This window comes from Copidosoma floridanum, unplaced genomic scaffold (genome assembly GCF_036245765.1).
Source record: "Copidosoma floridanum isolate Cflo_tuat_1 unplaced genomic scaffold, Cflo_Japanese_pri ptg000007l, whole genome shotgun sequence".
NCBI lineage: Eukaryota > Metazoa > Arthropoda > Insecta > Hymenoptera > Encyrtidae > Copidosoma > Copidosoma floridanum.
This window is the reverse complement of record NW_028321884.1, coordinates 15,242,119-15,255,565: the sequence shown is the minus strand read 5'-3', so window position 1 is coordinate 15,255,565 and position 13,447 is coordinate 15,242,119. Positions and strand designations below refer to the sequence as shown.

General features: G+C 31.6%; 1 protein-coding gene across 1 annotated transcript; it reads left to right on the top strand.

Annotated features, from left to right (window-relative positions):
* Nucleotides 1-9,287: 9,287 nt before the first annotated feature.
* Nucleotides 9,288-12,663, top strand: LOC149375440 (uncharacterized). Its single transcript, XM_089589006.1, has 3 exons — nucleotides 9,288-9,513; nucleotides 9,598-9,660; nucleotides 12,487-12,663. The coding sequence occupies exons 1-3, from the start codon at nucleotides 9,328-9,330 to the stop codon at nucleotides 12,661-12,663; spliced, it is 426 nt and encodes a 141-aa protein (XP_089445132.1). The 5' UTR covers nucleotides 9,288-9,327.
* Nucleotides 12,664-13,447: the final 784 nt, after the last annotated feature.

Below are 13,447 nucleotides of genomic sequence, written 5' to 3'. Positions count from 1 at the left end.
AAAATTTATGATTTGCATCTCATTGAAGACTAATAACTTAAAACATCTTAAATGATAAAAAAATGTATGTAATATAAAAAAAGATTGAAAACGTCTTAAACTATCTTGGATGAAAAAATTTATAAGTGCCTGAAAAAATTTTTTGGATCATCCCTTAAATCACAGCCTCTGTCTCCACTTATTACGAATTTTACGATACTGTTTTTACACCGTGCTTTTTGAGAAGTACTTTTTAAAATAAGTAACAGATACAACTTTTTGGCAATTGATGAAATCAGATTTTTATAAAGAAGTTGGTGCTTTAAGGTTTATCCTTAGCTCTGTACGACTTAGTGTATAATCGGTATATATATTGTGTGTTCAAAAAAAGTCAATAATCACTTTTAGATGTGTGCTCTAAAGTGTTCAGACACTATACTAGATACTTTTAAATCAGAGAACGGCCGGTGTCGAGTTGGCTCCCGGATGCCAGATAACGCCGTATCTATGGTCGAATTGGCTCCCTGGTCATCAGAAGCTAGGGTCGAATTGGCTCTTGGGTCTTTAGAAAGTACGGTCGAATTGGCTCCCGCACAAATAAAAATTTCCAACTACTTAAAAAGACTTTAAATCTCGAAATCCAAATTCGATATTGTAGTAAGTATGTTTACATAGTACTGTGCGGAATTCTACTGAGTCAATGAGCCTTAAAATCAAAACATGGGACTGTATTCATTGCGATAGATGAACTTTAAAATGAAAACATTAAGTTATACGTATGTGTGTTATACGAAGTAAGCTCAGTGGTAGGGCAGAATTGAGCAGAAACTAAACTTTGTGTCAGTTGTGCTCTCGCTGTCTTCATGAAAGTGTGTCCATCGGATTGTGTGTATTGTCTGTAAATTTTTTTCATGTTTATTTATTCTATATGAAATGGAATGTTTGACCAGCGAGAAAGGAAAAACTCTTATTTGTTTCAATCGGTATACTTTTAGTTTCCATAAAGTGCTGAGCAAAGCTGTCCAGCGCTGGAAGTGCACAACAAGAGGTTGCAAAAGTTTTATTAAACTCGACTCAAGCAACACACTAATCAAGAAATATACCGATCATTCACACGATTACATTGACAAAGGTACTTTTTTCATTTTTTTTAAAATTATTTGTTTATCTAATTCTTTGCTATTGTAAAAAGGTATTCTTAACCGGAGAAAATTGAGTAACAAATTGAAAAAAAAGCGACTAAAGATATTTCAACTAGTCCAGCGAAATTAATACGCGACGAATTGAAAGAAGTAGATGTTGAGACATTAACAGTGCACGATGTGAATCGTATTAGAAGAAATACAGGCACAGCTCGACGTAGTATACTTCCAAAGTTACCGAAAACAAGATCAGAGTTACATGACGCGATTGATGAACTTAAACTTTCAACTAACAATAACGAAAATTTTGTGCTTATAAATGACAAGAAAATTTGTATTGTTATGTTTTTAACTGTGAGCAATTTAAAATTTCTATGTAAATCAGAGACTACTTCAGCTGACGGGTTCTTTTATAGCTCTCCAAAATTTTTCGCCCAGCTATTCACAATTTATGCTCAGCGCGATAATGTCCCACTGGTGTTTTGTTAACTTCCAGACAAAAGTACATCTTCATACGAATTAGTTTTCTCATGTTTGAAGTCTGAATGCGAAAGAATTAATATAAAATTTTAACCTAAAACAATGTTTGTCGATTTCGAGCTGCCTATTTATACAAGTATCCGTAAAATTCTATCAACAACAACAATATGGGGGTGTCGCTTCCATCTAGGACAAAGTTGGTGGCGTAAAATTCAAGATTTGGGACTAAGTGTGGAATATAAAAACCAAGGTTCAGAAATAAGCGATTTTCTTAAAAGTTTCTATGGCCTACCTTTTCTGAATCCAAGTGAGGTTGAGAATTGCTTTGCAGAGGACTTGGTTAGTATTATGCCGAGCGACAAAAGAGTTGAACATTTTTGTGACTATGTCCTTGATGAGTACATAAAAAAGCGACGCACCAAGACCTCCCAGTATTTGGGTGAACTTATCAGCATCCCTCTGCCGCACAAGAAAAAATTGCGAGTCGTTTCACTCACATTTTAACGGTATGTTTAATACATTAAACCCCAATGTATTCGAGTTTACAGATGCATTAAAACGGGTTCAAATTGATGTGTACATTAAAATGCGGAGTACGAAAAAAAAATCAAAAAGTATGCAAGAAAAAGAAACTTTTTTACATCAAGAAATGTTGCAGTATCAAAATGATTTTTCTACGCGATATCAGTATATTAAGGCAGTTTCAAAAAAATTTCTACCAAAAGTTAATTTTTAGCAAATAATTTGAGAAATCTTTCGAAAACATCAGTATTCAAATAACTATCAAGATAATGTTATTACTTTTTTAAACACGCCAGTACTTAAGTAACTTGAACTGCCAGTCCAAAGCCTTGATCAAGTGTGACGGGAAAAATAATAATATTTGTTAAAAATGTTAATCTGGGAAGTTGTAATCGCATGGGAGCCAACTCGACCCACCCGGGAGCAAACTCGACCCTAGTTTCTAATGACTCGGGAGCCAACTCGACCCTGGGTTCTAATTACCCGGAAGCCAACTCGACACTTTTCTGAGTTATGGGGGCGAATTTGACAACTCCGTCAGAGAACCTAAGCGCTATAGGTATATGATATTGAATTCCATACATTAATGTTAATCTGTACACAATACGTTTATGAACACGAGAAATAGTTGTTGCTGTAGGATAGAAAAAAAGTTACATAATAATTTGACCTATTGTTTTTAATAACTTTATAATACGTTTTAGTACAATATATACCATATACCATTTCACCCGTCTGTTAGTATAATCGGTGTCTGTAAACCGCATATATTGGTAAATTCTAATATATTTATACATATGTTAATGTGAACTTAATCATTGCATACGTTTTTAAAGCTACAACCTTAGAACTTAAAAAAACGTGGCATTAGTAGCCGATTCTAAAAAATAGTACCAAATGCAAAAATAAAGTTCCATTTTACATAATTATATGCAGGACTTTCCTTCAACATACCCACACTCTTTTCCTGTGGTTAAGGACGTATATGATAATATTTGTCCCTTCTTATGTTTTCTGGAGCTTTTTTCTTCCTATGTCCGAAACTCTTGATGGCTCATTTTAATTTTCTGGCATTCTACAAAGTAGCTAAGCTGTTGAGCTGAGTAAAAATACTCGATTCCCTTAAATATTATGCGTCAGTCCTGATGCGTTCAATGTGCATGACAACTCAATTTTATTTCTCTGCTACTCAGCTCTGCTCATTATATATTTACAATTATTGGTAGGGGAGACCGGGGAATTACAAGCCTACTAGGTAACTTTAGCACCTCAGTTTCTACTAAATGATAAAAGATTTTCAATTCAATCCTTGTAAATAACAATTTCTACTGTGATTACTTTTTTCCTCTCCAAGTAAAACACTAAACAATGCAACGAAAGTTTAATGAAAAACATATAAAATTTTATCTCATTGATTGCCTGCTCTCGCATTTTTAATCGCACGCACTTAATACAAACGAACCTGTTTCAAACTATCTTATGCTGTCTCTATTGTAGATTAAACCTTGAGCTCTACCATGGTTTTTTTCAATTTGCTCTGAGAGGCATGGAAAAAAAGTTATTTAAAAAATAATAACGTGTTCTATACGGGAAATGACTGGCACCTTAGGGCGGGGCACTACTAGCACAGAAGGCCTCTATATTTACGATGAGCTCCGACCGTAAACAGATTTCCTAACCTTATCCAGACATGTAAACATTGTGATACACAGTGAGACACCGTGATACACAAGGTGATTCAGTTTTTAAGATGTTTACTGTTAAAGTAAACTTTACAAATGGTGCGTCACTACAAAAAAAAGTAACCGAGGGAACTGGGATGAGAACCAAATGTCAATCAAAAATCAAAACTATAATTCCAAGGTTACAATTTCAATTTAATTCAAAATATTTGTAATGAATACACATGTATACATGCCCTCATCATTTTTTTAGTTTAATTTTATGTGTACTCAATAAAAAAAAACTTTTTTTTCATAATTCATTTTAAGATTTACCCTTACAAATCATCGTGATTTATCAGGCTAGTGGTAGCCCACCCTCTGCTACAAGTACCTCACTATGGGGCACTACTAGTAGTTTTGAGAGGTTTGGTTTGTGCCGTTCTGAAACAAAAAAATTTATAATTTTTCTAAAATTTGCTTGTGTTGTGATAAATACGTTCTCTTTTCTTTAAAAATTTTACTTTAAAATTTAAGCTGTAACTAGCTGTTAAAGAAAAAATGTCCGTCGTTCCCCGGTCTCCCCTACGTGTCCTGCGCGTGTTTTTGTTCCACGTATATTTTTTCTATAATATGTTCTTTAAATCAAGTACTGCTCCGTTGGTTAGTACATTATTTTATTGATCGAATACAATATTGTGGGTTTATATTGAAAATCACAGGCCACTGAATTGTTGGTGTGTCTGACTTTTAATATTTAACGTCAATGTGATGTTTTGAAAAATACGAGGCCGATTCTCTGGTAACGAAAAACAACCAAATCGATCTTTGATATTAACCACAAGCTAAAAATGAGTAATAAAACACCTGTATATGATGCGTGACACATACTAATGGAAGTTAAAAAAAAAACTTTTTTGTGTTACGATTACAACCTTTATTAAACTTTTTGTGAGATAAAATTTAATGGTGTGTAATGTTATTATTTACCCAATGTGAGCATCAGATTGAATAAATGTACATTTATTTATTTACTTTTATTTATTTATTTTTTTTTTTTTTAAGGAAATGCTGTTATCTATAATTTTGTTATTCGCCCTTATAATACAATTCGATAGGTAATATAAAAAATACATGACCACTAACCAATAGACGAAAAGATCCGAAGCGCTGTAGGATTATGAACTTGTCATAAATTGTTAGATATGCTTATAAAAAAGAATGACCATCAACTTTAATAATTATTAATGAGGTGTACACTATTGATAGAGTTAAAATTTTTATGTTACTGTAGTTGTAATAACAAATTTAACAATTTTGAAGGTGACGAGTATGCTTAATCCGATGACTTCTTAGTAATATTACAGTTTTATTAATTGAACTGCATATTTTTATAAGGAACCAGCAAATATTACAATTTTTAAGGTGTATTTTTTTCAGTGTACAAGCAATCTTTCTGTGTTTTTTTACCGATAAAGATAACACTTCTACAATTTTTAAATTGAATTGTACGTCCAAGAAGTATAAGTTGTAGACAGTTTTAGACCAATCAGTGATACATACAAAAGCTGACTCTTAATGTTTGTTTACTAATTTTTTACAAGATGTCATTAAAATCTAAAAGAGTTCATTGAGAAATATCATGTAGCAAACATCTTTATTCAAAGGATTCCTTTAAAATCGTAAATAATTACATAAAAAACATGAAATCGAGTTTTCAGTACACAAATATAAGCACTATTTAAAATTCTCTGAAGTAAAATTAAAAAAAATCATTGTATTTTTTTTTTGCTACCTAAACTTCTTTATGATTTTCTAGAAACTACGAGAAATGTTCAATTAAATAAACCTATACATGCGTCAGAGATTTTTAATATCAATACCACAGCATTAAGTAAATAATTTATTGAGCCAATCCCGACATAGTGACTACCACTACCACCACACTAAACTAATCGAGTATTGAAGTCCACTGTTTTCACCAATTACAATGTTTTGTAAGGCCACGTATCTATTTGCAGCCAATACAATACATGCTATTTTTGCTCCTACTCTTCAAATTTAACGGACAATCTACTTTGACTTACGAGCTTCCTTTCTCCTACCCTACTTGGGTTAACGAAAGCTCGACCAATTACCTTTTTCCCCCACATCAGCAAGTTTTGGATATTTTTAACTTCTTCTCTATATTTGATTTACGAGTGTTCAAACTATGTATTGATGTTGATTGTGTAGTATGTCAATATGTTGACAATGGAGAGATATTGTAGCAGATGGTTTACAGAAAATGAGTATTTAGTCAAGACATGTAGATGTATACCTACATGTTATAGAATCTGTTTTGATTTTTTTGCGCCATTAGGTATGTGTTAAGTTATAAAAGAGCAAGTATGTTTATAATAATAAAAACCAATCATTCCTTACTTCAATAAAACTGTAAATTCTAAGAGATAGCAACATTTAGGGCGAAATAAGAAGTCTTTAATTTTTATCAGGACTTTAAAGCCGTTTGGATTCGTAAGAAGTAATTCAATGATTTTTTATGTTGATTTTATTTATAACTTGAACTATGTCAATTAATAAACTTTTACTATTCTCTTACTCGTACGCATTTAGATTCTATGAAAAGCGTGTTTTTTTTTTAAAAGTCAAAAATCTGAATTGATTTTTTTCACAAGTCTTGTACAACTAAAACGTGATTTTTTCACAGAAAAAAATACGATTACTTAAGCAGCAGCCACATTTTTATCTGCGATTATGAGAACTTTTCAGATAGTCGATGCCAAAGTTTGCTCAAAGTAATTTTACTCTCATAGAGCCGTACATTGAGACATCGCGTATTGGTTGTAATCTTACTGTAATGGCATGTTCCCCTAATAAAAATATAAATATTTAAAAATGAAATTTTTTAAATATTATTTAGAAAAATGTAAGTTATCATAAAAAAGCAAAAAAATTTATGTCTGAAGATAATTTCTGTAAAAGTCTTTGTATTACATGCATGTGGAAAATATTCCGTCGTTTCTTTATTGATGCGAAAACAATTTGTGCGATGTTGTCTCACTCAATTGTTATACGAAATCCCACTTGCAACAAAAAAAAGTGGACATTGAATAAAAAATCAAAAGCTCTTTTAATTTATCTTGCTAAGCTGAGATATATGTTATCAATCAACCCATATTCATATCAAAGCGAAAGCTATGACAACTTCCGTTCCTTACACTCATTTCGTATATCCTCCGTACATATATAAATATGTGTGATATTACTTTTACCAGATTTTTCTTAATAAAAGAGATGTTCGTCAGTGGCATAAGTGAAAATGCTAACGATGACCTAACAAATACTTATTGTAGACTAATAAAAAATGAAATTATTCTTCTCAATAATAATATTAACAGTACCTGCTAATGGGAAAACACAACTCTCTGGATTAAAATAAAAACAGAACTCGAGAAAAGAAGCCCTCGCGAAACAAAATTGGTGCTACAAGTAGATATTTACGAACTTTTTTTTTTTTATATTATAGTGCTCTACGTTCAGATCCTTTTAATAAGGGCACTACTATGGGCACTTAGCACTTTGGAGAAGGAAGGGAAGAGGGACAGGAGGCCTCCCATTATTGGGAGGGGGGTAGGGGGAAATTAGGCAATTATGCTGCGAGGAGGTCGCCGCCTAAACCCTCCTCGAGGAGCATTGCGTGGTGAAAAAGCACATGTGAAAGACACGAAGGTACTTGCCCGAAAAGTCGAACTGGCCGGGAATCGAATTACGGTCTCCCGCGTGCTAAAATCTACGACCTAGCCGACCGAGCCACCGCGCGCTCAGATATATACAAATGATCAATCCCTAGGGTGACAACAACTTTGTACAGTACATATCTGATGACAGCAAATTCTTTTTTTTTCCTTTTACTTACGCAAACAATTTTTTTCTTACTTCGACATATCATAAAAATAATACAACAAAGTTTATAGTTCCATCTCATTTGTAAAACTTGTATCGTTCAGTACCAACTCTTCTGAAGAAGTAAGGGTTTTATAATGAAGAGCCGACCTGAATAGTTGCAATAATTTAAGCAATTCCTTATCAAGATTTACTATACTATGGCGTAACATTTTTTCCTCTCTCTTCTGAACGTACCATACAAACACCCTGATATCAGTCTATTTCGCAAAGGAGATAGAGCTTTTTCTGATTTCTTGCGAAGTTATCTTTAGAGAATTAAGTTGATGTGCGTCCATCGACAATGCATTTCTACCAAAGACCACATTTCTCGTTGTCTAAGCAGTTTCAAGAGATATTGTAAATTAATTTGATAGTAAAGAACATTCGTAACTACTATACTGAGGAGGCTTTTGGTCAAGTTGACGATTTTAACGAGATTCCCCTTTTATTTCGACACTCATACGCACGTGAGATAACCCACGATAACTCTTTTTATAAACGCAGAAAAAAATTACAGGAATTTTTACCGTAAAAGCAACAGTAATTATGTGATAATTTGTCGTTAGGTAAATTTTTCCCGTACATGTTTATGAATTTTTATGGTAGTTCAAAGTAGTTTTTATGGTAACTGTAAAATTTATCCAAAATTAACTATAATTTTTACTGTACGGCAACGGTAAAATCTCCCCTAAAAGTGCATATAGCTATAGGCTGCAGGGTCACGTGAGCTGTAGAAAAGGGCTGACAAGATGTTTCTGTTGGAGTGGGCTATACAAGCCGTATGAGAGAAAGAGATGGACGTAACATCTGTATTACCGAAATCAACGTATAGATGAAAGTACGGGTATCTTTTATAAATGGCTATAAGCGAAGAAATACTGCATCATGTGTCCAACAATTCGTTAAGTGCGTTAAGTACCAATTCTATTAATGCAGATATCCACACAGGTCTACAATCGTAAGTTAGTCCACGCTTTAGCAGACAACTGATCAGGTGTTCGGCTTTTCCCTCCATCCAACGTGTCCCTGCACCCTACAGCTATATATACTCTTTCAGGGGAAATTTTACCGTTGTCGTACAGTAAAAATTGTAGTAAATTTTGGATAAATTTAACAGTTACCATAAAGAATACTGTAAAACACGTTGAAAATTCATGAACATTTACGGTAAAAATATACTTAATGACAAGTTATCACAGGATTACCGTTGCTTTTACGGTAAAAATTCCTGTAATTCTTTACTGCGTGTGCAAATCTTCCAACAGTAAATATGAAAGGTATGACGTAGAGTAACGTCATCTAGGGCTTTTTTTACAAAAAATAGTTTTATGAAACAGATTCAAAGAAAATTTATTAAACATGTTTCTTCAACAAAGCACCTACCTAAGCGCATACTAGCAAGTATCATTATTAAAGTTATTTACAGACATTTTGAGTGAGCAAGATATCAATAGGTATTAGCTATATACGACAGTGATGTCATGAACGTGACACGTACAGCCGAAATACTGGAAACCATTTCGTTGTTCGTTAGTTGCTCGTGAGACTTTTCCAATTTAGCACCTACGCAGTTACATAATTATATTTGTAAAAAAATGTCCGATGATGAGAGGGCAGAAGCGTTCTTTAAACATAATGAGAAATTATGGGATGAGTATTACGCCTCTTTTTGTGGCCGTGACTCTCATTTGATTACCAATACCAGCAATGCCACTGAAGAGTCGAGGCAATTAGAACTGAAACATAGCAAAGATTACCGTTCTTTACGTGTCAGCGATAAAGTATGTGAATTTGGCAATTGCGTTTTTATAATTAAATGTTTCTAAGATGTTTTTTTAAAATTGAACGAAATTGTGTTTTTGCAGAAAAAAGTCTGCCAGAAGGAATTGGATTGTTCTGAATTCGACAAGAACACAATAAAGGTCACTGTAAGTATCAAAAAATTTTTCTTCCTTTTTCTTTTTATTTATTTTTTAAACGCTCTAACGCTTAAACGCTTTAATGAAGTTTGAAAGAATGTTTGATGAGAATTTCATGCACTGCAACAAAAAAATGTTAGGATTTTTTTTAAATCAGAATACATCGAAAAATGATTTTAGGACTTATTCGTACGAGTTATTTTTGTTGTAAGAGAAATAATGTAAATTAATCGAAGTTTTTCTTTAAATTTTGCTTATAACTTGTTTTGGATCATCGTATTGCAGAAGTAGTCGAAAATAATTTGGTCGTTATTTAATCATTTACTCATCAGTACTAGTAAAATTATATGAATTTTGTTTTTCGATTAGGTATAGAGCAAGAAAAGTGCAGAAATCTCCATCTAAAGCTTCAACTTTGCAACATGATTAACTTTAGCATTTTTTAAAAAAATTATCAAAAGTTCTCAATTCATAACATACTACTAATAGAAATCTTTGATGACGCACAACAACTTTTGTCCAATATTTAAGATGGTGTCACACAACGTTTGAATAAAAAACTTATTTACCTACTCCAGACCTTACTATGGTGAACTTTGACTATGAATTCGATTTAGAATACTGACTAGGATGATGAGGATTAAGAATAATATTGAAAATTTTGTTTACCCAAACAAATTGTTATAACTCTGTCTCTCATTTTACAGTGTTGCAACGAATCTCACTTGATATGATATATTTGTATACGAATTGAAAAAAGTAACTACAATAACGTATTTAACCATATTTATTAACAATTAGGTTTTTATTACGATTTTTAATATTAAAACTCTTTTTCAACTTATAAAAATTTTTTTTTATTATGTACGATGTATCTTGTTATTTAGAAGGGGTAGCAGTCGTCACATTAACTTATAATACCTAAGAAAGAGAAAATATCATACTTGAATACTTTGATGTGCTATGCATTTGTGCATCTCTTCGCTAAATCACAAATTGATATCGTTTTATTAATCCATGTTATAATAAATCATCACATTTTTTTAAAAAGATTTGTTATATAATCACATACACTTTAAACAAATGTCTCGTTTTTTAGGATTGGAGTGTATTTATTGTCTCTACCACTTATATGAGTCACGCCTGCGTATGGAAAGTTATCAAAATCATTTTTTATAATGTTACCGTTAACAATTTCGACTGTCTTGTGCTCTATTCTACAAGTTTTTTTTATTACGTCCTTATCTTCATATTTGCTTCATGACATCCGAGTTTTTTTTTTTTTTTTGATGACTTTAGATTGTGCCTTATAATTTCGTCAGAACAAAAAGTGTTATCACTTATAAATTGTCCATTTTTAACTTAAGACTGATTTTCAATTTAGTATAAAAGTAACCTGTGTGGCTGAAATGGTGTACGTATGTGTTTATATTAGCAATTTTTTTGACTATATCAAGTTATTATAATTTAAATAGGCTTAACATTTGTTGGTTGTTTTAGATTGACTGTCTAAGCTGATAGTTGAAATTTAGACACGTTTTATAAAAGGAAAAATTTTTTTTTAGCATTTTTAGTGCTGTACTCTTGAAAACATATTTGTATGTAATAACTAAATAGAATTGAAATTCGATCTTATTATTTAAGTAACACTTTTTCTTCGCTGCCTTGCAAATTAGTTATATCTCACATGCAAGATAAAGTATTTTGCATAAATTTAGCCACTTATTTCCATTCCTTTCCCATTGCTTCTTCCGTATAAAAGCATTTTGGTTTAAAATTATATTAAGAAATTGCAGCTGCAGAGTGGTAACAAAAAGTGAGGCTCATAAAAAGAATACACCGCGAGAGAAAGCCCTCAAATAATGGTTTTCTATAAGTACGAAGTATGAAGTAATTGGTAGGCATCCTCAAGTTTTCGTACGCGGAAGAGAAAATCTAATTTTTTCTATGCATGCATCGATGACTAAATGCATGCAACCTTTTGTTCTATATTGATTTATGCTGTTAATCTATGTAAAAATTATTTACTGTGTAACTGTAAACATTGGTTTGATAATAATTATTGCTAGAAATACGTTATTAGAATTTTTTTATCGTATTGAAATTTACTCCATCAAATAAAATTAGTTGCCACACAACAAAATGCAAGGCGTCAAAGTTTTGATAATTTATTGTGTTGCAAATTCATTTTATAAAAAATTGAGATTCGAATTAATAACTTATATCTTTCTTTAACATCACAGTTCTTGGTATCTTTAGAGAAAATCATCTTAAAACTTTCATCTAGATTTGCTATAAGGTTAAGGAACAGAAAATTAATTTTAAAAACATTAATTATTTTGTAATATCATTTTTAATCGTAGATAAAAATCATTAAGCATGGTTAACGATCCCTTAGAAGAGAACGAAAAACTAAATTTTCAAGAAATGTTACTATAATGAGGAAGATCTACAAAACTGTAATAATCTTATTTTAAATAGCACTTTTTGCACTTTTTTTGCTATCATTTTGCGATGAATTGACTTAGACAATCTTACCAGCATCCTTTGGGAGTCAATTAATTAAAAAAATGAATTTTACTTAGATATTGTTTAATGTATAATGCCCCCAAAAAATAACAAGTAAAATTAAAAAGAAAAATCTGATCAATTTTCACTGTTTGTTCAATAACAAACTAAGCCAGCACGATTACGCCCCAAAACTGTTTTTTATATAATTTAATTATAACGTGAAGTGATTTTAATAAGTTTTGTCGTAGTTAACAGAAAATTTCTTATCACATCCTTTATCGACTGTCTATACTTGTCAATTAAAACAAAAATTTTTTCGTTTAGGTCAAAGGTAAATCGATATTAGTTCATGGTACTAAAAAAATTCAACTAAATGAAGCTACAATGACGGTTGGCACTCCCGATCAGTGTGATTTGGATAGAGTCGAGGCAGGATTCCGCACCGACGACATTTTGTATATTCGTTTTCCTTTAAAGAATGAGCCAGCTGTTGAAGTATAAACCGTTAAAAGTATCGAAAGTTTTCAATAATTTAGTATCTAAGTGAAAGAAATAAAAAATGCTAAAAATAAAAAAATTAAGTCATTGTGTTCTATTTAAAAATCTATTTTTTATCTACAATTCTAGGTAAAATATGTTGAAGTCTTTGTAGTACTGAGCTCATTCGTAAAAATAAAAAATGAAAAATAATAGTTGGAAATCTTTGTGAGCTGTCTATAAGTTTAGACAAGCTGACGACATTTTTGTCGAATAATATAAAGAAATTACTGTTTGCATTACCCTTCCTTGCTTTAAGGGCTGATGTAATTTTTGGAATTCGAGGATCGAAACAAGGTATCACAATTTAAAAAATACTAACTGAATCGTGATGAATAAAACTCTGATTCATACTTCAAAATTTTGTTTTTATTTCAAGATTATAGAACAGTCTTATATATTTCTAGTACAAAAAACTTTTTTTTTAAATTTACACTAAGTATCACAACTATTTTATTTGCACTTAAAATCGAAATATATTGAACTAGCAGCCCCCCGTCTCGGCTTCGTCCGAGACTTACTAAATAAAACACCGTAGTGTGTTGACATGTAATGTGAAACATTTTTAGTTAGAAAATTTTATACATATTCCCGATACATCTCAGAACAAAAATCTTCTTACTAAAAACATATTTTTTCGGAATCCATACAATTAATGTAGTCAAATAATGAGGTGTAAAAATTCAAAATAATAATTATGCTGAAAAGTACCGTGCGTTCTTTATGCCATGAAATAATCGATGGCTAT

What these genes read in the sequence shown, in the direction of transcription:
- LOC149375440 (XM_089589006.1), top strand. Translation starts at nt 9,328, where the DNA reads ATGTCCGATGATGAGAGGGCAGAAGCGTTCTTTAAACATAATGAGAAA. An exon ending in CTTTACGTGTCAGCGATAAA is followed by an intron (nt 9,514 to 9,597) that starts GTATGTGAATTT and finishes GTGTTTTTGCAG; the next exon opens with AAAAAAGTCTGCCAGAAGGA. An exon ending in AGAACACAATAAAGGTCACT is followed by an intron (nt 9,661 to 12,486) that starts GTAAGTATCAAA and finishes TTTTTCGTTTAG; the next exon opens with GTCAAAGGTAAATCGATATT.